This window comes from Natator depressus, chromosome 5 (assembly GCF_965152275.1).
Source record: "Natator depressus isolate rNatDep1 chromosome 5, rNatDep2.hap1, whole genome shotgun sequence".
NCBI lineage: Eukaryota > Metazoa > Chordata > Testudines > Cheloniidae > Natator > Natator depressus.
The window spans coordinates 28,878,315-28,904,396 of NC_134238.1; the positions used below are offsets into that span (position 1 = coordinate 28,878,315).

Consider the following 26,082-nt stretch of genomic DNA (forward strand, 5'->3'; position numbering starts at 1 on the left):
TGGCCTGCACCTAGTCCAGGACCGCCTCTACGAATTCCACTTTCTGTGTGGGTACGAGCGTGAACTTGGGGATGTTGACCAGGAGCCCCAGCTCGTGGAACAATCTCAGGGCCACCTCCACATGGCCCCACATCTCCACCTCGGATCGGCCTGCCAGGAGCCAGTCGTCGAGGTACGGGTACACCTGGATTCTCTGCCTCCGTAAGAAGGCCGCCACCACCACCATGCACTTTGTGAACACCTCTGGGGCCGCAGCTAGACCGAATGGGAGAACCGCAAACTGGTAATGTTCTTGGCCCATGGTGAAGCATAGGAACCGCTGATGTGCTGGGAAGATGGCGATATGAAAGTATGCGTCCTTCATGTCGAGGGCGGCGTACCAGTCCCCCAGATCCAGGGAAGGGATGATGGTGCACAGAGAGACCATGCGGAATCAGGCTTTGACCAGGAATTTGTTGAGCCTGCACAGGTCTAGGATGGGGTGAAGGCCCCCTTTGGCCTTGGGGATGTGGAAGTATCAGGAGTAGAACCCCTTTCTCCTTAGGCCCATCCGGCACCGCCTCTACCACCCCCGCCTCTAGCAGCGAGCAGGTTTCCTTCTCTAGGAGATGCTCATGAGAGGGGTCCCTGAAGAGGGACGGGGAAGGGAGATGGAAGGGGGGAGAGGGAGGCGAACTGCAGTGACTACCCATTCCGTACCGTGCGTAAGACCCAACAGTCTGACATAATGGTGGACCACGCACGGGAGAAACGGGATAGGTGGTTCAGGAAACAAAGGGACAGATCCAGTGACTGGTCTGGTACGCTGTCCTCGAGCGCACCTTCAAAAGCCTGGCTTAGTGCCCGGCTGGGGTTTTTGCTGACCTTGGTTCTGGCCCGGCGCATTATTGTTATTATTGTTGTTGCACCGTTGCCTGTTATCCCTGCCTCGCCTATGGTAAGGCTCATGCCTATGGCAAGGCTGGTACTGGCATTGAGGGGGAGGCTGCGGCTTAAAGGGCTTCCTCTGAGTAGCCAGGGTGTGCATACCCAGCGACTTGAGTGTAGCTCGCGAGTCCTTGAGGCTATGCAGCCTCACATCTGTCTGGTCCGAGAAGAGCCTGGACCCTTCGAAGGGGAGGTCCTAGAGTGTATTCTGGACCTCGGGGGGCAGGCCTGACTCCTGGAGCCAAGCCAAGAGCCTCATGACCACCCCGATGCGATTGTTCTAGCCGCTGCATCTGACAAATCCAGGGAGGCCTGGAGAGAGGTCTTGGCTACTGCCTTGCCCTTGTCCACCAGGGCTGTGAACTCCTGTTGGGAACCTTGCAGAAGGTTGTCCTTAAACTTCCCCACTGCCGCCCAGGAGTTTAAATTGTGCCTGTTGAGGATGGCCTGCTGGTTCTCAATCCTCAACTGAAGGCCCCCCGATGAGTACACCTTTCTGCCAAAAAGGTCCAGGCGTTTCGCCTCCTTGGCCTTAGAGGCTAGGGCCTGCTGTCCAGGGTGCTCCCTTTCGTTTACTGCTGAAACCACTAGGGAGCATGGACTCAGGTGGCAGAACAGGAACTCATAGCCCTTAGACGGGGCAAAGTATTTACGCTCCACTCCTTTAGCCATTGGAGCGCTGGAGGCCGGGGTCTGCCATATAGTCTTACAGCTGGACTGAATGGTCTTAATGAGCGGGAGCGCTATTCTGGATGGACCTTCGGGGCTCAAAATGTCCACCATGGGGTCCTCCTGCTCAACCATCTCCTCGGCCTGCAACCCCAAATTTTGGGCGACCCTGCGCAGCAATTCCTGGTGGGCTCTATGGTCTATCGGTGGAGGACCAGACACCTCTGTACCTGCCACCGCCTCATCGGGGGAAGGTGAGGAGGTTAGCTGCTGCTCGACCCCCTCTGGTTGGTCCTCCTGCTCCCCATCTCCCATGATAGGGGCCTCCTTCTCAGGCCGGGGCGGGAGTCCATGGGACGGCACTTGGCTCGGTGCCGGACTCTCCGGTCTATGCTGGGGGGATGCTAGAGGCCTGGATACTGTTGCCTCCGGCACTGCCTGGCATCAGTGCGGGGACCGGGACCGCTGCACCAAGTAACTTGCCCTGGACAGGACCCCTTGGTGCTCCTAATAGGCCCAGGGGGTCCAGAAGGGCCAATGGCCTGGCAGCCCCCATTGAGATTACCAGCTCCCCTGAGGGTCCCTGCTGTCCAGGCCCCAGTGTGGGTAGCTATAGCGGTCAGAGCCGGTGCCAGACTGCGGCAACACCAATCGCGAAGGTCATGGTGGTGCCAACGATCTGCGCTGGCGGGAGAACTAGAGGCTCCTGGCTGAGCGGTACCGGTATCCCTGGGACCGGGACCGGGATCTGGACCGGGACCAGGACCAGTGCCAGCGTTCCCTGGACCAGGACCGTCTGCTGGAGTCCTCTGGGGAGGGCCGTCTCAACTCCTGCTGGTGCCGGTCTCTGGGCGGTGACGGAGAGCGGCGTGCCCTTTCTGGTGCTTCTTTGCATCAACCCGCTGCTGGTGCCTCAACCTCCTTCTCAGTGGCAGGCAAGTGTGAGTCCGCAGAGTCGGAGCTAGACCGAGATCAACTCCGGGAGCGGTGCCAGGACGGTGTCTTCGAGAGGCACACCATTGCCGGCTTACCCCTCGACAGAACCCGAAGCATGGGTGCCAGAGGGTTCTCCCCATATGGGAGGGGGCTTGCCACCGACAGCTCGATAAGGTCCTTTGCAGCCTCAAAGGTGCCAGGCGTAGAGGGCTGATCTGTTATGCCCTTGAGCCCATCGTCGGCACTGATCTCACTTAGGTCTGGGCTCAATGAGGCTTGTGCTGCTGGGACCGCCTGTGTCAGCGCCAGTACCACGGCCTTCCTGCTCTTACCGGCGCTCAAGGCCTTGGGAGGCGCCAGCCTCCTGTGCGGGGAACGACCGCGCCTTCCTTTAGGCTGCGCCGGGAGCCGCACCGGGGAGGACGAGCAGTGCCGGGGCCTAGCCTGACGCTCCAGGGCTGACAGTTTACGGTGCTTAGCCAGTGCCGGGTCTCTCGACAGCTCCAGGGCACTACGCACCAAGGAAGCCTGAGCCGGCGTCAGGCGCTCCGGGCCCAGCGGATGCAATGCGGCCTCCATCAATAGCTGCTTTAGGCGAAAGTCTCTCTCTTTCCTTGTCCTTGGCTTAAACGCCTTGCAAATCCTACACCATTCACTTTGTTGTCCGTCCCCCAGGCAACATAGACACGAGTCGTGGGGGTCACTAACTGGCATAGGTTTGCGGCACGTGGCGCAAGCCTTGAAGCCGTGGGCCTGCGGCCTGGGGCGGGTGCTGGAGGTCTCCAAGCACCTAATGACTTAAGTGTCCACAATCTGTACGTAAACAAACTGATAAAAGCTACTCTAAAGGCTAAGGGACTGCTCTTCTACAAGAGAGAGAGGTTGTTCCAACACCGCCACGGACAGTAAGAAGGAACTGGAGGGGGTCGGGCCAGCAGGGGTATATATGCACGGCACAGTGGCTCCACTCAGGGGGCCCACCGGCCTGACAGGAGCCGCTAAGGGGAGAAGTTTCCAACGCTTGTGCATGTGGCGCGCGCACACCTAATGTGGAATGGACGTGAACAAGCACTGGAAGAAAAAACAGAGAAAACCTATAAAAAGAAACTTTTTATGGGGGCAAATCCAGATATCCAGCACACTATAGCTGAGTCTGCAAGTTCGCAATATACAGAGCCTTATGGAAAACACCAATATATTTTACTTTTTTAACTCAACTACAATTTAGGGAAAACCAGTTGGAATTATCCATTATTATAGACAAAAAGTAGAACTTTTTAATCCCCTCATAAAATAGTCTTTGTCCTTCAATGATGCGGGCAATTATATAATGCTTCCTTACTCTCTATCACCAGCTAGATCACAGCAGACAGACTTGTTGAGAGTCTCTGGCTAAGGATAAAAGGGGTAAAAAACAAAGGTGATGTCATGATGGGAATCTACTACAGACTTCCTAACTAGGAAGAAGAGGTGGATCAGGCTAACAAAATCACCCAAAGCACTAGACTTGGTGGTGATGGGGGATTTCAATTACGCAGACATCTGTGGAAAAATAATACAGCAGGCACAGATTATCCAACAAGTTCTTAGAATGTATTCACCAGAAAAGTTTGTAGCAGTTGGATGCCTAACGTAGTGAATGCCAGTGAAAATGAGGTAGGATCAGAAGCTAAAATTGTGAAAGAACAAATTAAAAATTACTTAGACAAGTAAGATGTCTTCAAGTCACCAGGGCCTGATGAAATACACCCTAGAGTACTCAAGGAGCTGTCATAGGAGGTATCTGAGCCATTAGTGATTATCTTTTGAAAAGTCATGGAAGACGGGAGAGATTCCAAAGGACTGGCAAAGGGCAAATATAGTGCCCATCTATAGAAAGGGAAATAAGGATAACCTGGGGAATTTCAGACCAGTCAGCTTAACTTCGATACCCTGAAAGAGAACGAAGCGAATAATTAAGCAATCAGTTTGCAAACACCTAGAAGATAATAAGGTGATAAGTAACAGCATGGCTTTGTCAAGAACAAGTTGTGTCAAAGAAACATCATAGATTTCGTTGACAGGGTAACATGCCTTGTGGATGGGGGAAGCAATAGATATGGCATACCTTGACTTTTGATACTGTCTCACATGACCTTCTCATAAACAAACTGGGGAATTACAACCTAGATGGAGCTACTCTAAGGTGGGTTCATAACTGGTTGGAAAACCGTTCCCAGAGAGTAGTTATGAGTGGTTCACAGTCAAGCTGGAAAGGCATATGGAGTGGGGCCTCCCAGGGAACTGTTCTGGGTCTGGTTCTGTTCAATATCTTCATTGAAAAGTGTCCATGAGGCTTGCAGGGATTTCACTCTAGTCACTGTACCTTTCCATTTCTGTTTAACTAACCTCCTCATTTTTTCATCGTTCCCCTTTCTGAAATTGAATGCCACAGTTGGGCTGTTGAGGTGCTCTTCCCACCACAGGAATGTTAAATGTTATTATATTATGGGCCTGTTATAGTTACTTCTTGGACCAGATCCTGCGCTCCACTCAGGACTAGATCGAGAGTTGCCTCTCCCCTTGTGGGTTCCTGTACCAGCTGCTCCAAGAAGCAGTTATTTAAAGTATCAAGAAATTTTGTCTCTGCATTTCGTCCTGAGGTGACATGTACCTAGTCAATATGGGGATAATTGAAATCCCCCACTATTATTGAGTTCTTTATTTTGATAGCCTCTCTAATCTCCCTTAGCACTTCATCGTGACTATCCAATTCAGCACTGAAATTAAAACTCCTCCTGTCATATAGTAACAGCAGAGAAGTCATGTCAGCACCTGGTGACTGAGGGCAGGGCAAGCTAATTCCCTCAAATATTTTGGAGAGAACTATGGTAATGGGGCGGAAGGGGCATGATACGCCTACGCAAGCTGCTGCCCCTAATGTAAAGTGCTCCAACAGCTATGGTGGTGCCACGAGAACTAGAAAAGCAGTCAGGGCTCAATCCAACTCCCACTGAAGTTCTGGGAGTCTTTCCATTGATTTTACTGGGAGATGAATCAGACTTTAAGGCCCAAATTGTAAATGCTATTTAGGCGTTGCTGCACTCAGTGTTGCAATGCCTAACTGATTTAGGAGCCTAAATCTCATTTTGAAAAGGAATTTGGGCACTTAAGACTAAACACTGTTGTCACCAGCCACCTATGAATACTTGCCCATCAAGACAATGAGGTTCAATAATGAGGTTCAATAAGGATGAGGTTCAATAAGGATAAGTGCAGGGTCCTGCACTTCGGATGGAAGAATCCAATGCACCGCTACAGACTAGGGACCGAATGGCTAGGCAGCAGTTCTGCAGAAAAGGACCTAGGGGTGACAGTGGACGAGAAGCTGGATATGAGTCAACAGTGTGCCCTTGTTGCCAAGAAGGCCAATGGCATTTTGGGATGTATAAGTAGGGGCATAGCGAGCAGATCGAGGGATGTGATCGTTCCCCTCTATTCGACATTGGTGAGGCCTCATCTGGAGTACTGTGTCCAGTTTTGGGCCCCACACTACAAGAAGGATGTGGATAAATTGGAGAGAGTCCAGCAAAGGGCAACAAAAATGATTAGGGGTCTAGAGCACATGACTTATGAAGAGAGGCTGAGGGAGCTGGGATTGTTTAGTCTGCAGAAGAGAAGAATGAGGGGGGATTTGATAGCTGCTTTCAACTACCTGAAAGGGGGTTCCAAAGAGGATGGCTCTAGACTGTTCTCAATGGTAGCAGATGACAGAACGAGGAGTAATGGTCTCAAGTTGCAATGGGGGAGGTTTAGATTGGATATTAGGAAAAACTTTTTCACTAAGAGGGTGGTGAAACACTGGAATGCGTTACCTAGGGAGGTGGTAGAATCTCCTTCCTTAGAGGTTTTTAAGGTCAGGCTTGACAAAGCCCTGGCTGGGATGATTTAACTGGGAATTGGTCCTGCTTCGAGCAGGGGGTTGGATTAGATGACCTTCTGGGGTCCCTTCCAACCCTGATATTCTATGATTCTATTCTATGATTCTAAGACATTGGACCATCAAATCCAGTACCCTGTTTCTGAGGGTGACCAATAAAAGGCAGACAGTGGTCATGAAGTTTGAAAAGGGCAAGTGACAAACGTTCTGAAAAGAATCCCTCATAGAAGTGCACACTCTTACTACTACTTTGAAATGAACTTTAAAAGAAAAAAAGTAATCTAGTCTGATGTACTTTACTTATATACAAAATACCTTATGAAATGTATTGAGAACACATTTTCTAGACTCAGAAGGTTAAAGCTGCTCAGACTTATGCTAAGTTCCACCGCTATGCTTCATCGCCTTTAGCCTAGCAGGAAAGTCAGTCGGCTTCCTCCCATTTCACTCTCCACTGTGAAATACTATTCAACATTTCTACTCACAACAAATGAAGGGGTTCATTCCCCTCTTTCATTTCATGTCCCTTCATATTCCATATTCTCCTACTGATGAAGATATTTGCAGAATTTGTACTCATCATGTTTGAATCTGCAGTACATGCAACATACTTCAAAGGCCTAGTGAATGAAATATGATAGTGATTGAAGGCTAAGGTTAACTTCTGGTGCATGGTGTTAGAGTGACAATGTACCGATACCGTACTACAGTTAAGCTTAGATCAGCTCCTGTATTTCCACTCATCATCATGATGTAGTCAAAATCTGGAAGTCAAGCTGCTCACTGCTGTATTTGATTTCTTAATGGCTCTATACTTTAGTAACCTTAGGACAATGTGTACTGCCATCCTGAAATAACTCCTATGATAAAATTGGAAACATGAGCTGTGCAGTCTTCTTCTGGGGTTATAGTTTACAAAGTGTTAGCTGTTCAGTAACTGTAATAAAGAACCTTATAAGTTAAAAACATATAGACCAAACAACTTAACTGATGATATTTTATGGATTTATTTATTGCCATTATTATTTTGGCAACATACTAAGAGCAAGGTTTGCCTAACGCAACTCACTGCAGTGCAAGTTTAGCTTGTAACTTCACTTCCTGGAGGGGCAATGTAGTTAACTTCATATATTCTGTCTATGTATGCATCCACACATCTGTATACATCACACAGAAACAGCACTCTCCACACACACACAGTAGAAACCACAGACTCAACATGACACAGCCCTTCTCCCCACCCCCACCCCCCGCAGCTGTTATTTTCTCTATTTAAATTATAAACTCTTTGTCTAATTATGTGTCTGTAAAAGCAGAATGAATTAAAGCCTCTCAACACTTCTGAGACATACTGGATGCAAGGGTTCATTTTACAGAGTATTTCTGAAATGTTAAAGACAGACAAAACAGGTTTCCATTTCTTGTGTGTTCAGAAAGCACCTACCACACAGTGGGACTTCCATAAATAAATAATAATGGGGAAATTAAGACAGAGATCTGGACACTGGATAAATTACTTCACAGAGGAAGTCACATCAGGAAATCTGACCCAAATTATAGTGGCATGGTAGAACCACTACAGCTAACTAAGGTTGTGTCACAACTCCTGTTTAAAGATGGACAGTTCTAAGTCCTCTAAAATCAACATGCTTAGTTAGATTCCTCTGAAAGTTGGTGTGCCTCAGTAGGGTGAAGGGTAGGGTTAGACACACAAATCTGGGGTCATTTGAAACTGCCAAGGTTGCAGAGATATAAATCCTGAAAAAATAACCATTTTTCAAAAAGTTTCTGGGTTGGTGTTTGGTTTTTGTTCTTTTTTGCATGCAGAGCCAGAGATCAAACTATTGATGTGATGTGGCTCAAAAATGGTCTCAAGTTGTTGAGTTTTACCCAAGGCAGTGCAGGACCCCCACTAAATCTTTGGGGGACCCAAACTGAGAATGGTATTTAAGACAAAATAGCTAAAGGGCTTCCATTCCTACCATTTTATATGCTTTAAAACTTGACTCTGCTTTAATGCTCTAAAAGCCAAACAGTAAATCAGACTGGTGTGTCTCATGGGGTAGCGTTCATGATCCAAAATTTAACTGAGGAGTTCTTAAGTTACAGTCCTGTCCCTTCCCCTCCTGTTCCCCCTCCTCCCAAATGGTCTCTTTCCATTGCCTTGTACTGTTAAACTGAGAGGTATTAATGACTGGATGAAACCACAGATCTCATTGAGATTGATGGCTGTGAAGTAGCCCTTCAATTAACAAAGAAAAGATCATGACAGCCCCCCACCTAAGACAAATGGAGCTTTGGACTGAGTGACTGGTGGTTGCTACAATTTGTGAGTGATGAATGGCAATTTTATTTGGGGGAATGTAATCAAAGCATTTGGAGAGAAAAAACAGACACGAGAATGCTTTCTGGGAGGGATATAAAGGGTGGAGGAGTGCAGGAATAGGGGTAGAGGAGTTATGGGGAAGGGAAGAGGAGTTGGGGGCTTAGGTGAGGGAAGCATTGCACTCCCCAGCTCTGCCAGTGCACCCCAACTACCTTACACCCCCAGCTCTACTAGAGCACCCCAACACTGCACCCTAACTCCCCTACACTCCTCAGCTCTGCCAATGCACCAAACCCTGCACGTCCACCAATTCACTGAGAGCTCTGTGGGATAGGGAATATCTCTTACGTTAGTGGCACAGCAGCACCACTATAGTTAAGGTTGCATCCCTGTAAATCCTCTGAAATTGATATGCTTAGTCAGATTCCTCTGATATTTGGTGTGCCTCAGAGGAGTTGGTTTGCCTCAGGAGGTGCAGAGTAGGGCTAGTGACCCAAATGGGGGTGGTCATTGGAGCTAAGGGTTATGGACATATAAGCCCTGAAGAAAAGAAAAAGCCATTTTTTTTCAACAAAAGTTTCTAGGAGTTCTTTGTTTTGTTCTTTTGCACAGAACTAGAGATCAAACGATTCATGTGATGTGGGAAAAAATGGCCTGAGTGCCTCAAAGTTTTACGAAAGGTAGCTGGGGGACCCAAATTGGGATAGGTATTTAGGAACATGTTCACTTCTACTCTTGCACAGATGTGTCGTCTGGAAAGATTACCGGGGGAGTGGTTACTTTGTGCTCTCGGGGCAAATTAATGTGGTGTGTCCAAAGACACCTAGTGCAAAGATTTGGAACAGACAGCACAGGTACCCTGGCTGCTGAGGGCAAAGAAATACGCATGCTGTAAGGGTTGCCAACAGGTGGATTCTGGGCAATTCCTGGATCACAAGGTTGCAGAAGTTTGCAGGACAGCAAGCAGTACGCCATGACATGGGGATTGCTGGCTACAGGCCAATCTGCGTGGAGAGAGGTGGCCTGCATTGGCATCATGTTTGAGGATGGGGTGATTCATTAGGCGAAAATTATCTGGGCCTTAAATCTGGTGTGCACCCCATACAATGTCTGAGAGCTGATTTGGAGGATGTAAGAGATTTTTATCCAGGAGTTGAGACAGTTTTTTCTGATTTGACTGAGCATCTGTATAATTGCTACAAAGTCAATATGAAAGCTGTTAAGTGCTCGAAGCACATTAGCTGGGCAAGTGGAGGGTTCATGGCTGACCAGAAAATGTACTCAGTATGGCACAAACATTACAAGCTCTAACACTTCACTGTTTCTCAGAGACAGGGTTCATCGACTAGACACAAGCTACTGCCAACTCCAGGGAAACAGAGGGAAGACAACATGAGCAATCACCTCCGAGCCTCTTTGTCCATCAGTATTGTTAGATGGAATCCTGTGGATAAGAATGAACTGGTTGTAGAAGGAGGTGAAGAGCTTGTACATTTCAGCAACAGTGTGGGTTGGCAAAGTCAAGGTATGTTTTAACAACCATGTAATGGGGTAGTGCTGGGAGAGCACAGAGACAAGCCTGCATAGGCAACATTAACTGTGTCTTTCCTGGTTTTCAGAAGTTTGAGTTTTGCTCAGCTTAACAACATTCTGCCACAGGACAACATACCACCAAGCAACAGTAACTCTGTGTTAACAAAAAGAAAAGGAGTACTTGTGGCACCTTAGAGACTAACCAATTTATTTGAGCATGAGCTTTCATGAGCTACAGCTCAATGAAGCGAGCTGTAGCTCACGAAAGCTCATGCTCAAATAAATTGGTTAGTCTCTAAGGTGCCACAAGTACTCCTTTTCCTTTTTGCGAATACAGACTAACACGGCTGTTACTCTGAAATCTGTGTTAACAGTTTTTTGCCACTGACTTTTAACTTCAGGTCCCATGCATCCATAGAAGTTACATGGCAGATAAAATAGGAAAAGCAAAATTATTTTAGTAAACATAATGTAATGCATATTACTAATGTTTTCATTCCACTATAATTAGTTATTTGTTAAGAGCTGACAGTGTTTCTGGTGCTGTACAAAGTACAGTTGTAAACACAGTCCTAGACCAAAGAAGCTTGGAATCTAAATTAGAATGCAACATAGTCACAGATGTCTTATCTACCTTGGCTCTCAGCAACAGTAATTAAAGCCTGTAATAAATACTTTCCCATTACATTCAATAACCTTTTCCCACTTCTGTAGCATTTTTGTCTATTCCATTCAGTCCCAAGCCTGCTGTTATAACAAGCAGGTCAAATCCTTACCACAATGTCACAGTTCAACATACTAGAGCAAGTTTACCTCCAAAATCAAAGGGATTCCTTCAGAAAGCACACAAATGATGGAGTGCAGTGCAGGTAACAGGTTATCATGCCTTTAAGCAGATAGTCTGAATCAGTGGTAATCTGACAGTATGCCGCCAATCTCTTTTTAGAAGATCATCTCAGGGGATTAGGAAGTTTAAGTAGTAACCTAGAAGTCTTCTATTGTACTATTTATAGTGAAATATTATTGAATTTCCAGAGCCCAAAATTATGGCCTTGAAAATAAGATAATGTATATTTAAGAGCCACCAATGGAAACAAATGTTGTCAAGAAAAAAATGGTTTTGTGATGTTGGACATCGGGCCACATTTCTCCATGGTATAACTGATGATTTCAGTGGAGTTATAACAGGAATGAATTTGGCCCACTCAGAAGGCACAGAGATATCAAGGAGACCTTGATCCTGTGACTTGTTTTAACTAAAATTATTTTTTCCATTTTTCCACCATATGAATCATGATGACAGTCATTTTAGGCCTAGGTCTGCAGCCCTGATTTTAAGTAGTTCCTTACTTCACAAGTAGAACCACTGAAATTAATTGTTGAAATGAACGGAACTCCTCAAACCGAGTAAGGAAAGCAGAAACAGACCCTTTATGAAACTGGCTTTATGAAAAGAAGAAATTGAACTGGCTGTATGTTTTTTTTAAACCTTCATATAGTATTTCCCTGCCATATAATTCTACAGAATCATTCCAAAACCTATAAAAAGATTAGACTCAATTAAAAATTCTATAGAGTTTTTAAGAGTAGCTGCAATTACAGAAGGATGACAGTGCTCTAGGAGGATAGTTGCTTGGTGTTCTGTGTTAACAAGGGCTTCAGTTCTGCAGACTCTTCACCTACTGAGAATCCAGGCATGGGTGGGCTAAAGGCCTCTACCGCCAGCCTAAAGGGATGAGCTACCGGACCCAGATCCCAAGTAATTCTGGGGCACAATTAAGGAAAAACAGGGATGGTAGTGAGGGTCTGCGGACACTTCAGGGCAAAACTACCTTTACTCACAGGAGTAAATATTTACACTGTTGCTTAAATGATTACAGGATTATAGCCCTGGTGTCTCCCAAACAGTTCAAAGGAACAGACAATGTACTTCTTTTAATATACCTACTTATTCACAAGAGTTTTCTAATCTAATTGCTTGGCTGGCTGAAATGTCTAACTTTCTCCATCTTTATATCAGTGAATAGTGGTCAGCAGTCTCATTAATTGGAAGAGATCCCTCTTGTTTCAGTGAAAGGATGTTTTCAAGGTTTTATGTGGCTAAATAGTGACCTACTCTGAAAATTAGCTGTCCTCTGTTGATAGCCTTTTCCTTAGGATTTCAAGAAGCATTTTTATGCCAATGGCCTGTGGTACTATTAGGAAAAAAATATTAAAAGTAGGCATGGCTTACTATTAATACTGAAGTCAAAACAAGCCAGTGCATGTGTAATAACTGTTTTCAATTTTCATCTTCCTCAGATGTAACATGCACCATAGGTGGAGGATCAAGCCTAAAATTCATCCTGAATGCAAGTCTTTCAACATGCAGTAATTCAAATTTGATCAATTATATCATTGTCCTGAACAGACACAACCCTTTTAAATAAAGTACACAGAGGTACACACTCATGCCCTACAGAAAAAGGCTGGGGAAATGTTTTATGATCTTGGCAAGGAGTGTTATGGGATTACTGCTGCATTCTACCTTCAGGGATAGTGGCTGTTTGTAGCCCTACAGAATGGGACAGAGACACAGCCTTCAAACCATTCAGAGCCCAAGAATCTGCAGCAACATGGATTTCTGGGCATTCCTAAGGAAAGCATGCCCCATCACACTGCTCTCTAGGGGCCCTATCCGACTCCCATTAGTGTCAGTGGAAAGCCTAGTTTCAATGGGAGCGGAATATGGTCCTGGGTTCCCACTGACAGCCAAGCTCTTTCCAGGATTCCAACCAGCAGAAGTTGCAAAGGAGAGTTAGAATCATAGAACTGGAAGGGACCTCGAGAGGTCATCTAATCCAGTCCCCTGCACTCAAGGCAGGACTAAGTATTATTTAGACCATCGCTAACCGGTGTTTGTCCAACCTGCTCTTAAAAATCCCCAATGATGGAGATTCCACAACGTCCCCAGGCAATTTATTCTAGTGCTTAACCATTCTGACAGTTAGGAACCGCCCTTGCTGCAATTTAAGCCCATTGCTTCTTGTCCTATCCTCAGAGGTTAAGAAGAATAATTTTTCTCCCTCCTCCTTGAAACAACCTTTTATGTACTTGAAAACTGTTATGTCCCATCTCAGTCTTCTCTTCTCCAGACTAAACAAACCCAATTTTTTCAATCTTCCCTCATAAGGAGTGGGGTCCTGTTTTCTAGACCTTTAATCATTTTTGTTGTTCCTCTGGACTTTCTCCAGTTTGTCCACATCTTTCCTGAAATGTGGCACCCAGAACTGGACACAATACTCCAGTTGAGGCCTAATCAGCGTGGAGTAGAGCGGAAGAATTACTTCTTGTGTCTTGCTTACAATACTCCTGCTAATACATCCCAGAATAATGTTTGGTTTTTTTGCAATAGTGTTACACTGTTCACTCATATTTAGCTTGTGATCCACTATGACCCGCAGATCCCTTTCCACAGTACTCTTTCCTAGGCAGTCATTTCCCATTTTGTATGTGTGCAATTGATTCCTTCCTAACTGGAGTACTTTGCATTTTCTTCTCCAGTTTGTCCAGATCATTTTTAATTTTAATCCTATCCTCCAAAGCACTTACAACCCCGCCCAGCTTGGTATCATCCACAAACTTTATAAATGTACTCTCTATGCCATTATCTAAATCAGGGATTGGCAACCTTCGGCACGCGTCCCGCCAGGGTAAGCCCCCTGGTGGGCCAGACCAGTTTGTTTACCTGCCGCGTCCGCAGGTTTGGCCGATCGCAGCTCCCACTGGCTGGGGTTCGCTGCTCCAGGTCAATGGGGCCTGTGGGAAGCGGCGTGGGCCGAGGGACGTGCTGGCCGCTGCTTCCCACAGCCCCCACTGACCTGAAATGGCGAATCATGGCCAGTGGGAGTGGCGATCGGTCGAACCTACGGACACGGCAGGTAAACAAACTGGCCTGACTCGCCAGGGGGCTTACCCTGGTGGGCCGTGTGCCAAAGGTTGCCGATCCCTGATCTAAATCATTGATGAAGATACTGAACGGAACCGGACCCAGAACCGATCCTTGTGGAACCCCACTCGTTATGCCATTTCAGCATGACTGTGAACCACTGATAACTACTCTCTGGGAAGAACTTTCCAACCAGTTATGCACCCAACTGATAGTTGCGCCATCTAGGTTGTATTTCCCTAGTTTGTTTATGAGAAGGTCATGCGAGACAGTTAACTTTGCTTGGAGCACAGTTAACTCCTGACTAGAATGACCCTGGGGATGGAGGGGGCATGGAACAAAATGGCTGCTCCTCAGTTCCACCCCTCAGCAAAAAAAAAAAAAAAAAATTATTCAGCTATATCATGATGATCTGCTCATTTGGGAATTGCAAGTGCAGAAGCATATGATAGAGCTACCCCTCTCCTCACCTTTAAATGGTTTCAGGCTTCTTTCCCCTTCCTTTGCTTCATCCCATGGAAACTGGCATTTGGCCCACAGAGCCAAATTCTATCTCAATTCCTTCTATTTGAATCAATCTAAACCAAATCTATGAAGTTGCACAGGTGTAACTGAGGGTATGATCTGGTCCAAACAACATATGAAAGTAACATTAAGTGTTGGATTTCAACCTAACAAGAAGTATAGACATTTATACACGGACCCAATCTCTAGCCTCAAAAACATATATCACCTTTCATTAAAATCAAAGATAATAATATGTAAAGTTAATAAAATGTCAGTCTGGAGGCATCTTTCAAAGAAGGGAAAGGAAGAGGAGTGGGATGAGAGGGCAATGGAGAGAAGCACAACAGGATTAAACAGGAGGGTGGAAAGATGGAAGATATTTGCAAAGGTTCCATCAAGAGCCAAGAGACCTTTATCAGAAGCAGGAAGCTTTCTGATGAGACAGAAGTGCAATGGACTTTGTCAAATTACCATAAACTACACAGTGTCTCCTAAAAATTTACGAATTCTCATACTGCTAAAAAGGAACAGCAGTATTCTGAAATTACCTACATCAGAATAAATGTAAAAATGTGAAGACAGATACTAACAGGTGTTTTGTTGTGAAGAAAAGTACTTTCAGTTTACAATGTCACGCTTTCAACAATCTCACTCAAATTTGGCAATGATAAAAAGGCTAAAAGTGTTTTAAATGATGAATGGATCAGCATTATCTTATCATTTAGTTACACTGTCAATAGAGCAGCAGATTAAAAGAAACTTTGTTAATGTTTAAGCTCCACTTGTAAAGTTAGAGGAAAGAAAGTTAAAGAGTAAAAGCCTGGATCTGGTCTTTCACACTATCAAGTTGCACCCAGCTTCATTTTGTATTTTAACTCAAGGAAGCATCCAACTTCATTTTGTAGTTTCACTCAGATGCTTGATTTTTTAAAAATGGCTAAAATTTTGTTAAATGGGAACTCAAGTGTTATACATTAATATTCTGAACTTTTTATAACAGGAAATCTTCCTGGAAGAGGACAGTCACTTTTCAAACAGCTTTTTATTTTTTATTTATTTTTAATATGCTAATGCCTGCACTGGTGCAGAAAATACTTAGAATGACATTCTGTTCTTAACTCACATTAACTCCCCCTGGTAAAATAATGTTAAGAACCCACCTGCAGGGGAAAGAATCTTTCAAGTCTTCTTTTCTACCTACGCTCTTGTGTTCCCTCACTGCCCCCAACCAACAAGATGTGAGGTCCCTGATTCATCACCACCCTTCCCCTGGAAGATGTGGATAGGGTCCCACAAACTTCCTTTCTGAGGAAATGATCCATAAGAACCACCAATATTAATCCAGTTCTACTGAAACAGTGTGATATTTTGTCATTGCCTTGATGTGAATGCAGAATATAGAACAAACAAAGTAAGTACAAGTCTGCAGAAATGATAGCACACTGGCATTACTTTGTTTGCTTGACATTACGAGCGACACTGTGCCAAAAAGAGGTGTGGGGGGTGGGACACGAAGAGAAATGGTAAAACAAGGGATTTGAGAAACAAACCTACACTACAGTAATGATCTGTAAACACAGCGCATTGTGCTGTGATCACAGATTTCACAAGAAAAGAAAGTTTAGGTCAAGTCGGTAAGTCATGGGAAAAGTCCCAGGAAAAAGCATAAATGCTACAAGAAGACATATTTATGATTTCACATTCTTCCCTCTAAGTCAATAACAAAACATTGTTCTTCGGAGTTACTATGTTGCTGACAGTGCCATTTTATCAGATGAGTTATTAAACAAAAGTTAACACCACTTTTGGTTACTAACCATCCTGTGAGACATTGCAAAGGAGATGGGGTGTTAGCCCCAATGGGCTGGGCAAATTCAAAGATAAGTAAATATACTCTGCACATCTGCATCCTCCCTGTAGTTTCACTCTCTATCCTAACAGTATTGCCGTGCACTGATAAATAGCTATTATGTTCCACCCCAGAAGTAGAGGCACTTCAGTGGGTGAAATTTAGGGTGACCAGACTGCAAGTGTGAAAAATCAGGACGGGAGTGGGGGGTAATAGGAGCCTATATAAGAAAGACCCAAAAATCGGGACTGTCCCTGTAAAATCGGGACATCTGGTCACCCTAGTGAAATTATTTCTATATACAAAGATTGTTAAGTGCTCTGGAAATCATGATCAAAGAGTTCTAAAAATACATAAGATAAATTGTGTGAAGGCTGAGAGATAATATCCATACTCAGGAGTCATTCTCTCCTCCCACTTACATGAATTTCTTAACTGTTAAGCATTTTTTTTTTAGAAGACACACGATCATGAAGCGTGTCTACATTGCCATAAGAGACCCACAGCATGACTGCAGATGGCCTGGTCAGCTGGCTCGGGCTTGCGGGGCTCAGGTTGTGGGACTACAAAACTGCAGTGTTAATGTTTGGGCTTGGGCTGGAACCCACCTCTGTAAACTGTGAGGGGGAGGTCTCATTGCCCGGGCTTAAGCCCCAGCCCAAAAGTTAATACTGCAATTTTTAGACCCATAGCCCAAGACCAAGTCAGCTGTCCTGGCCTCTGAGACTTGGTGCTGCGGGTTTCTATTGCAGTGTAGACATACCCCAAAACTCACTGAGGAGGATCCCTTCTGCAGTCTTTTGTTGTAACAAAGTTACTATGTGAGTACTAAACGGAGTGTTCAAAAATTCCCTATGACTTAAAAAAATAAGTAGAGTTGAAATCATGGCTTTTAAAACAGTTTAGCTGAAATATGTATAACCAGGTTTTGTGGTGGCATTGAACAGAATAAATAACTCACCATATGCCACAGCAATGACAACAGCTCTCTACGACAAAGCTTGGAAGTCTACTGTACTTCTATAGTCATGCCCAAATAACTGTTCCAAAAATAGCTTAATGAGCAGCCATGGGAATTTGTCCAAATCAAAACAAGATCTTGGCAGCTCAAAGCACATGCACCTTACATCATCCTTTTGGGATAATTTTGGCCATAGAATGTCAAGTCACAAGGATGGCTCTCCCAAGGGAAAATATAACCTCATTTCCAATGCAAGACTTATCCCAGCTCTGTTAAAATATAATTTATGTAAGCAGGTTTATTAATTCTTTATATATAATATTCCAAGGGTGTAGGAACACCTACCCTGCATTGTTACTGACTGCAGTTATCCCTTTCACTCCAGTCTTCAGTAAGCCTCCTATGAGGTTCTCTGGAATTCCACACAATCCAAAACCTATGCAAAACAAACACAAACAAAGAACATAACAAGCATTCTAGAGGGAACAATTTCATCATAAGAAATAAATCTGTGCAGCAGATGATAAAAACCACACACATTCTGCACCGAAGAGAATAATCTGGTTATAGATAAATAAGCAGCTCAACACTTGGAGAAAATGTTTCTCAGAATAAGGAACAGGACTTTAATCACACTATTCCCATTACTATGAATGTTGGTTTGGGAGGGTACAATCTCTTTTCCCTTCAGTCCATCCAAAAGTCATCTTCCCTTCCCATTATGTTGGCTATATTTATCTCCATACTGGATCTCTGCTGTGGCTTCCCTACTTCTGCAATATTAAGTTTAAAACTTCTTCTCTTCAGTTTCACACAACCCATAGTTTGCCTCCACCCACATCTCTACCTTCATTCCCTCTGATATACTCCCCCTACTTCAATCCAGTCCAGCTCCAGTCCTGAAGATTGTCTAATTCTGATCTCCGCTACCAATCTGTATAACTAGAGTAACTGCAATCAGAGTTCTCTTTTTCTGTATTCTCATCTTTGTGTCTACCTTTTATGCAGCCCCATAGGCTTGGGGCAGCCCCTCTTTTGCCTTAAAAACCCCACCAGCAACTTGTTAAAACCCAGGTACTCCATAAAACATTTCAGATAAGAAGAACACATGCTCTTCTGTATTTGCTAGATGGCAACTGCCCATCATTGTGTTTGGACACTTGTATATTTGTATTGGACCCACATGTTTTTTTTACTGTAAACTCTGCAAGACAAAAATTTTGTTCTTTGTTTGGAACAAAAACTGTAATACTTCCTGATGTAAATAAAAAAATCTCTGCACTAAGCGTGTATTTCCCTGCAGCCTTACTATTATGAATTTGTGGTAACTATCAAGATAGCCCATATGCTACATTTTTTAAATGTGATTACCTGATAGCTTTAAAAAAAATCTAGCTTTCTGTTTACAAAATATATTGAGATTTCACAGCAAAAGTTATATATTTTTAACTTCTGAATAGGACACATACAGGACACTTTTATAATGTAGATATAAAGTGTTACCAATTGGCCTGTAAAAGGAAACTGTAGCACAAATATAACCTAGATCAGTCATAAGTAACATTTTCAACCTTTGCAGCATTTTTCCATTATTTTTTGTGGGTGTGTGCATGCGTGTGGGTAAAAAAATTTCCTAAGCACCTTAGCGGCTCAGGCCTGGTCTACATTACAAAGTTAGGTTGATGCAAGACGCCTTGCCTCAGTCTAGTTGTACATATGTCTACTTTTAAATGTGTCTCCCACTGATGTGAGTGCCCCATTACAGCAACACAGTAATACCAGCTCCCTAAGCAGCACTGAGCCATAGTCGACGTACCGAGGTTGCCTCAGCATGAGCATGAACACTGGTTACTTATGTCGACTCCAACAGTCCTCCAGCAACTGTCCCACAATGCATGACATTGACTGCTTTGGTCACAATTTTAACTCCACCACCCAGAGATCACAGAGACCGGAAGGCCTGCCTCCCCTTTAAAGCCACACAAATTTTGTAAATGTCTTTTCCTGTCTTGCTCGGTGAGCACACCTAGCAGCTCTCCATTGCGGATTTCAACTGCCCAGTTGACCATACTATCTACACACTCCAGGTGTGCTCCTGCTCAGAAAAGACAGGAAATACTGGCTCTCCTGGGCCTGTGGGAAAAGGCTATGCAAGCACAGCTATTGCCCAGCCGTAGAAATATGGACATCTACAAGCAGATCACACAGGGGATGTGGGACACGAGGTACAACAGAGATCAGCAGCAGACATGACAAACCCGTGGGGAAAAAAAGCAAAAAGTGGGCTTGTTTTTGGCTTATGAGTTGCCTGTTGACTAATTTTTGGCTTGTAGCTTGTTGCTTTGGGGGGTGGGGATCAGCTCCCAGCAAGCAGGGGTAAGGGGGAGAGAGAGAGTCAGGGGTGCACAGGGGGCCCACCACAGTCCCAGACTGCACGCTGGAGGGTGGGGGAGGGGGGGAAATCTAGTCAACTAGAGTGTTGCGGGTTCTTAGGGCTGAGCTTGTTTTGGCCTTGTTTTGAAACGGGATTAGCTTGATTTGGGGTTTATTGTGAAAGTCGGGGTGCTTATTTACTGCATGAAAGGTGGCAACTGTGATCAGCAACAGTGCTGATTGAAAGCAAAGAACTGTGTCAGGCTTATCAGAAGACCAACAGTCAATCCAGTGCTGAGCTGCAGACCTGCCTCTTTTGCAAAGAGCTGCATGCCATAGTTGGCAGAGACCTCACCACCACCCGCTGTACACCATTGTGGATACTTCCAAGGAGCCCAAACCACAGGCCCCTGACACGAACAGCAAGGAGGAGGAGGATGGGGGACATGTGGTGTAGATGGACTCCCCAGTTGCATGCCAGGACCTGTTTGAGATTCCACTACAGTTCAGTCAGTCCCAGCAGTCAAGTACGGGTGAGTCTGTTGCAAGGGAAGGAACCTCGGGTAAACATGTAATGGTATTTCTCATTACAATGACATACTGATGGCACCCCCAATTTAACAGGATACTGATACCAACTTTTCATTAATTGACTCATACTAGAAGAGGTAGCAGTACAATAAAGAGAGGTAGTATAGTTATTCGCTTTTCACTCCCCTGTACAGTTTTGGGTGAGGAGGCATGCAGAACAGTTTATGAACACAGGGATGTCCCTTGAATCCTCCTGAGCTGTCTCCATGAAACCTTCATGGAGATACTCTGCAGTCCTCTCCTGAAGATTTCTAGGGATAGCAGCCTTATTTCTTCCTCTGTGGTAGGACACTTTTCCACGCCAGTCAGCAATAAACATTGGCAGGCACCTTTGCAGTACACAGGCTAGCAGCATACAGGCCTGGGCAGCTTTGGGACACCAACAGCAGTGGTGTTTTCTGTGCCTTTATTACCCTGAGGCATGAGATACAAGCTAAAAACCACCACCTGTGAAAACGGTGCCAGTATTCATTGCCATTGCCCTTATCATAGTTCCATGCAACCAAGAAATTCCCTCCTCGTTTCCCTCGTTTCCTTTGAGGGCCATGGCTGGTGCTGTGAGTGGCACTGTGCACAATTACTCTGAAGCAGAAGTGCAAATAAGCACGTCCTGTTTAAAACTTTAGGGGAGCAAGGGAAGGAAGGTCTGAACCTTAACTTTCCATTGGGACTATATTGACAAAGGCAGCTGTGTGTGTTTTAATCTGCAGCTTCTGCCTTTGCGGCATTGTGGAGTGTTCCCCCCTGCCCCCACCCCCGACACACACGCCAAATGCCTGAACCAGATAAGGAGGGGAAAAAAAAGACAATTCAGGACAATATGTTCAATGAGATCCTGCAAGCCAGTGCTGCACCAGACCATGAGCAAAGGACATGTAGGGTGAACAGTGCAGACAGCCTGGAGAAGGAAAGAGAAGACAGGAGAAAGGCCCAGGAGTCCCAGCAGGAAAAAGGGAGGGAAGTGCACTAGGACATAATGGAGCTTCTCCAGCAGCAAATACAGATTCTGCAGACTCTTGTGAGCCTACAGGTTTAATATCACAGGCTTGCCTCCCTTTGCAATCCACAGACAACTCCATTACAGCACTTCCCTATACCACCCCCTCAACATATCACATGGTATCAGGGGCTGCATCTCAACCCCTACCACTCCACCCGGGGACATTATGGACAACCACAGCTACACATACACTGACCTGTGAATGCCACACTTGCTGCATGGGTAGGTAAAATAGATGTGAATGTTCTTTCCCTTTTTAAGTTCTGTTGCATTAATTTATTGAGTTTTAAATGTATTTGATTTTAAGCTGTAGATTTTTCTTTGTACTGACTTTGTTACTGAATAAAATTTTATTATTTGGGAAATAATTCATCTTTATTCTGAAAGTACCTACATACTTGTTACTGTGCAGTGTGACAAACTCATGGGATCTGTGACAGTGCAATAATCAAATATACAGGAAGCACCACAGAATTAACAGGTGCATTGGGAGTGTTATATTCATAGATGTGTGCCAATCACCCACAATTCCTAACAGGCCCCGAAACAACCGGGCCAGGGAGAGAGCACAGTCCACCACAATGCATTACTGTGATTTAACTGTTTAGAGTGCTCTTTCAAATCCTCCCTGAGCCAGATAGCTCTGTGCTGAGCTCTTCTTATAGCTCTTGTGTCTGGCTGTTCAAACTCAGCAGATGGTCACTCCACCCCCACCCCGGCAGCAACTTTTCCCCCTTTGCTTCACATATATTAGGCAGGACACAGCAGGCAGCTTTAACTATTGGGATATTTCCCCCCACCCTTGAAATCCATTCTTGTGAGTGAAAACCAGCATCCCTTCCATCTACCAAAGGTATATTCAACTGTAATTCTGCACCTGCTGAGCCTGTAATTGAATCTTTCCTTGGTGTGGTCTAGGTGGCCAGCGTATAGCTTCATAAGCATGGGGACCCAGGATAGGCTGCATTCCCCAGGGTCACTATTGGCATTTCAACATCACCAATTGTAATCCACCTATCGGGAAAATAAGTCCTTGGTTGCAGTTTTCTGAACAGTCTTGTGTTCTTAGAGATGCAAACATCATTCACCTTCCCTGACCAGTCAATATTGATGTTGGTGAAGCATCCTGGTGATCCACCAATGCTTGCATAACCATAGAAAAGTATCCCTTTCTGTTGATGTTCTCAGTGGCAAGGTGGTCTGGTGCCAAATAGGGAGATGCATGCTGTCTCTTGCTCTACCGCAGTTTGGGAACCCTATTGCTGCAAACCATTCATTATGTCCTGCATGTTGTTAAGAGTCAGAGCCCTCCATAGCAGGAGACAATTAACCAGGCATGCTGCATAAAACAGCTCCCACCCCCAGTGGATTTTTTCAACTCCAAAATGATTTCTCTCTGACCAATAGGAATCCGGCATTGCAAGTTTCCACAGTGTGATCAACACTCGCTTCTCCACTGTCGGTGCAACTCTCATTTTGGTGTCCCTGTGCTAGAGTGAGCTCAGCACACAGATCCAGGAATGTGGCCTTGCACATCTGAAAGTTCTGCAGCCACTGCTGGTCATCCCAAGCCAGCATTACGATGTGATCCCACCAGTTAGTGCTCATTTCTTGGGCCCAGGAGTGGCGCACCACCATCTGCAGCTGTTATGTGAATGCCACCAACAGCCTTCAATTCGTTTGCACTATGTCCCACAGCAATCTGTCCTCCAAGGAATTGTCATCTTCCCCTGTACCCATCTGGTTCTTCTTCCGGCTCTACAAATATTGGAGAATTGTGCGTCCTTTGTTTGCAACTCTTCTGACAGCTGACAGAAGTGTGGAGATTGCAGAGTTTTGCACTGAGATGGCAGAAAGCAAGGAGAGCCACGCAGGTTCATAAATTTTTAAAAAGGTGTGAAAATTAAGGGACAGATGTCATTACAGGATGGAGAGTGGCACGCTGGGAAGTTGACCCCATGCTCCCAGTCATTCCTGTGCAACTCACTTCTGCCCTACCAGGCATTGCCAAAACTTCATGAAAGACAGTGTGCTGGAGGGTGACGGGCTGCACAGTGGGATACCTACCCACGATGCACCGCACTATGCATTGACACAAGCACTCCTGGAAAATACGTGCAGCGCCAATGCAAGGAGCCAAATGTGCATGCGTACAAGCAATGTTCTAATTGCAGTGGCTTTATGCCAACGTATCTTGCATCAACCAAAGTTTGTAATGTAGACATGGCCTTTGGCGCTCAAGTCCCAAGTTACCCATATTCATTAAGCACAATATAAGTAGGGGGCCACACTCTTTGGTGCTTCTTTAGACCAAATTGATTGCACAAATCAGGGGCTCCTTGCATTCCTCCATTCCACACACAAGCTCCCTGTGTGCCACCCTCCCAACCCCTTCTATTTCAGAGACTTCCTGCAGCCTTCCTAATGACAAAGACTTTGTGTGCACCCCCATTTTTCCATTACCCCCATTCCTCCCAAACCAGGCTCCCACAATCTCTCCATCTGCCAGCAATTGTGTGCCCCCATTCTCCCTCTGTCAGGGTTCCCCATTCCCCTTTGCTATGAGTTCTCTGTTCCTCTCCACTCCCCCATGCCATGTGTGTGTGCCTGCATTCCCACCTTCCACCCCATGCCAGAGGCTCCGTTTGCCCATTCTCCCTGCCACGTCAGGGGCAGTCATCACCCATTCCCCACCCACTCTTAGCATTTCTCTTCTTTCTGTCTCGGAGATAAATCAACATGTTTAGCTCTATTGGGAGGCTGGGCAGAGATGAACTAGGGTATTAAATTGGTGCCATCAATCAATTCATTGATATGTAGACAACTGCAGAGGTGCTTGAAGATGTGCGCTAAACAGATGGCAAGAGTTCTGCGTTCCCCAGCTCCCAATTTTTTCCATCTTCCACTTTTCACCAAAATCTATATTAAATTTTACCAAACTGCAAATTTTTGTCTCACCATTTAAAGGGATACTAGCAACCTGAAAAGGCGACCCACCTGAAAACATTCCACATCGAAGTAACATCCAAGATTTTTGTTACTGACAGTTAGAGGGGGAATTTTCTCTGTCCCCCCCCCTTTTTTTCTGCTAAGACTCAGTCAGTTTTTTCCTTACTGAAAAGGCCCCTGTAATCATCAATAGGACAGTAGGAAATGCTATGTGAAAACAAAATATTTTCCCCGGTACATGATATTTAAAAGGTGTTCTAACCATTTTTTATTTAAAATTAGTCAATTAAAAAATTCAAGTTGAGACTGTCCTACTCAGAAGATGAGAGGTTTTCTCCATGAAGGATAGTAAAATTAATACTTACCACCAACAAGTATAGTTGCCCCATCGGGTATGTCTTTTACTGCTTCCACAGCGTCAGTATAGAATTTGGTGTTGCAATGGCTGCTGGTAGAGAAATAGCAGCCACAAATCTGGAACAACATTAAAAGAAATCAGCATGCATGAACAAACCGTTTTGCATTACAGCTTTATCCTGGGGAGTATCCCATGAACTGTGTAGGAGGAGACTGCATCTGCTAAGTTCAGAGTTTGAATAGCAAAGAGTCTTCCAGTGTTTGGAAAGGAAGGAGGATTGAGCTCCAATACCTTTTTGTGAACCAGGGCCCTTCCTGGTCCTTCAAAAGATCATCTCTGGCTGCTCTGCTTCTCCTGGCATTCATGACATATATATTATGCTACTATGTTTATATGTAATATTGATTCCACTTAGGGGTCTCTTTAGATAAGAAATAGCCTAATAAGATGATCTTGTCTACAGATGTCAGTGCATTTTATAAATATGTCCATAGTTAAATATCAGTATTTGTTCATTTCTTCCAATAAATGCAACTCACTTAACCCAGTGTACTGATTTTAAAGTGTCTGGCACTAACATTAATTATGGGGTTGCAGCTCTAAATAGTACAGGTGGAATATGCTTCTCATCTTACCCATATTGTTTGGCTTAAGTATCTGTACACACACACTTCTATAAAAGGAGATATATAAATATGTGGATATAAATCCTTAGCTTAGGAAGCCTTGCCAAGGTGAAATGAACTAGGTTTTCAGTTGTTAAGTGCTGTTTGTGATTTGCTACGCAGAATCATCGTCCGTTGTTTGCACTGTACAGAACCATGTGGGTAAGATTATAGGTCAACCACCCCCACCTGTGAAAATGTTGAAGCTATACAATGAATAGCATATTTTAAATTGATGAATACATCTTACAAAGTCATCAATATTCCAAATGTTGAAAAAAAGATTTCAGATTATGAACTACAGCCCCATCCTGCAAGGTCACTACATGCAAAGCTCCAAATCAAGTTTCAAACTTGTAGGGCCTATCTCCTGCAACTAGAATTTTAGCCCTAGAAATCTTATCTTGCCCTTTTACTTTTCTAACCCCAAGATCAGACCCAATCTTCCATATCCTATTGTGTGAGGCACACCATTTATTAAAACCAAGTAATTTAAAAGCTACCAAAGGGCATGGTGAAAGTAGTTCATTTCCCCTTTAATACATTTTAGCTAGCAATATAAAGAGACTAGTGTTTTCATCTATATTGCTT

The 26,082-nt window shown here is 44.8% G+C and overlaps 1 protein-coding gene across 1 annotated transcript in view; it reads right to left on the reverse strand.

The window, feature by feature from the left end:
• OXCT1 (3-oxoacid CoA-transferase 1) overlaps positions 1-26,082 on the reverse strand; it is a 125,413-nt gene that overhangs the window by 98,387 nt on the left and 944 nt on the right. Inside the window, exons 2-3 of the mRNA XM_074952509.1 lie at positions 24,834-24,942; positions 17,901-17,991 (exon numbers count right to left, since the gene is read on the reverse strand). Of these exons, the coding sequence (XP_074808610.1) occupies positions 17,901-17,991; positions 24,834-24,942 (200 nt within the window). The remainder of the gene's footprint in view (positions 1-17,900; positions 17,992-24,833; positions 24,943-26,082) is intronic.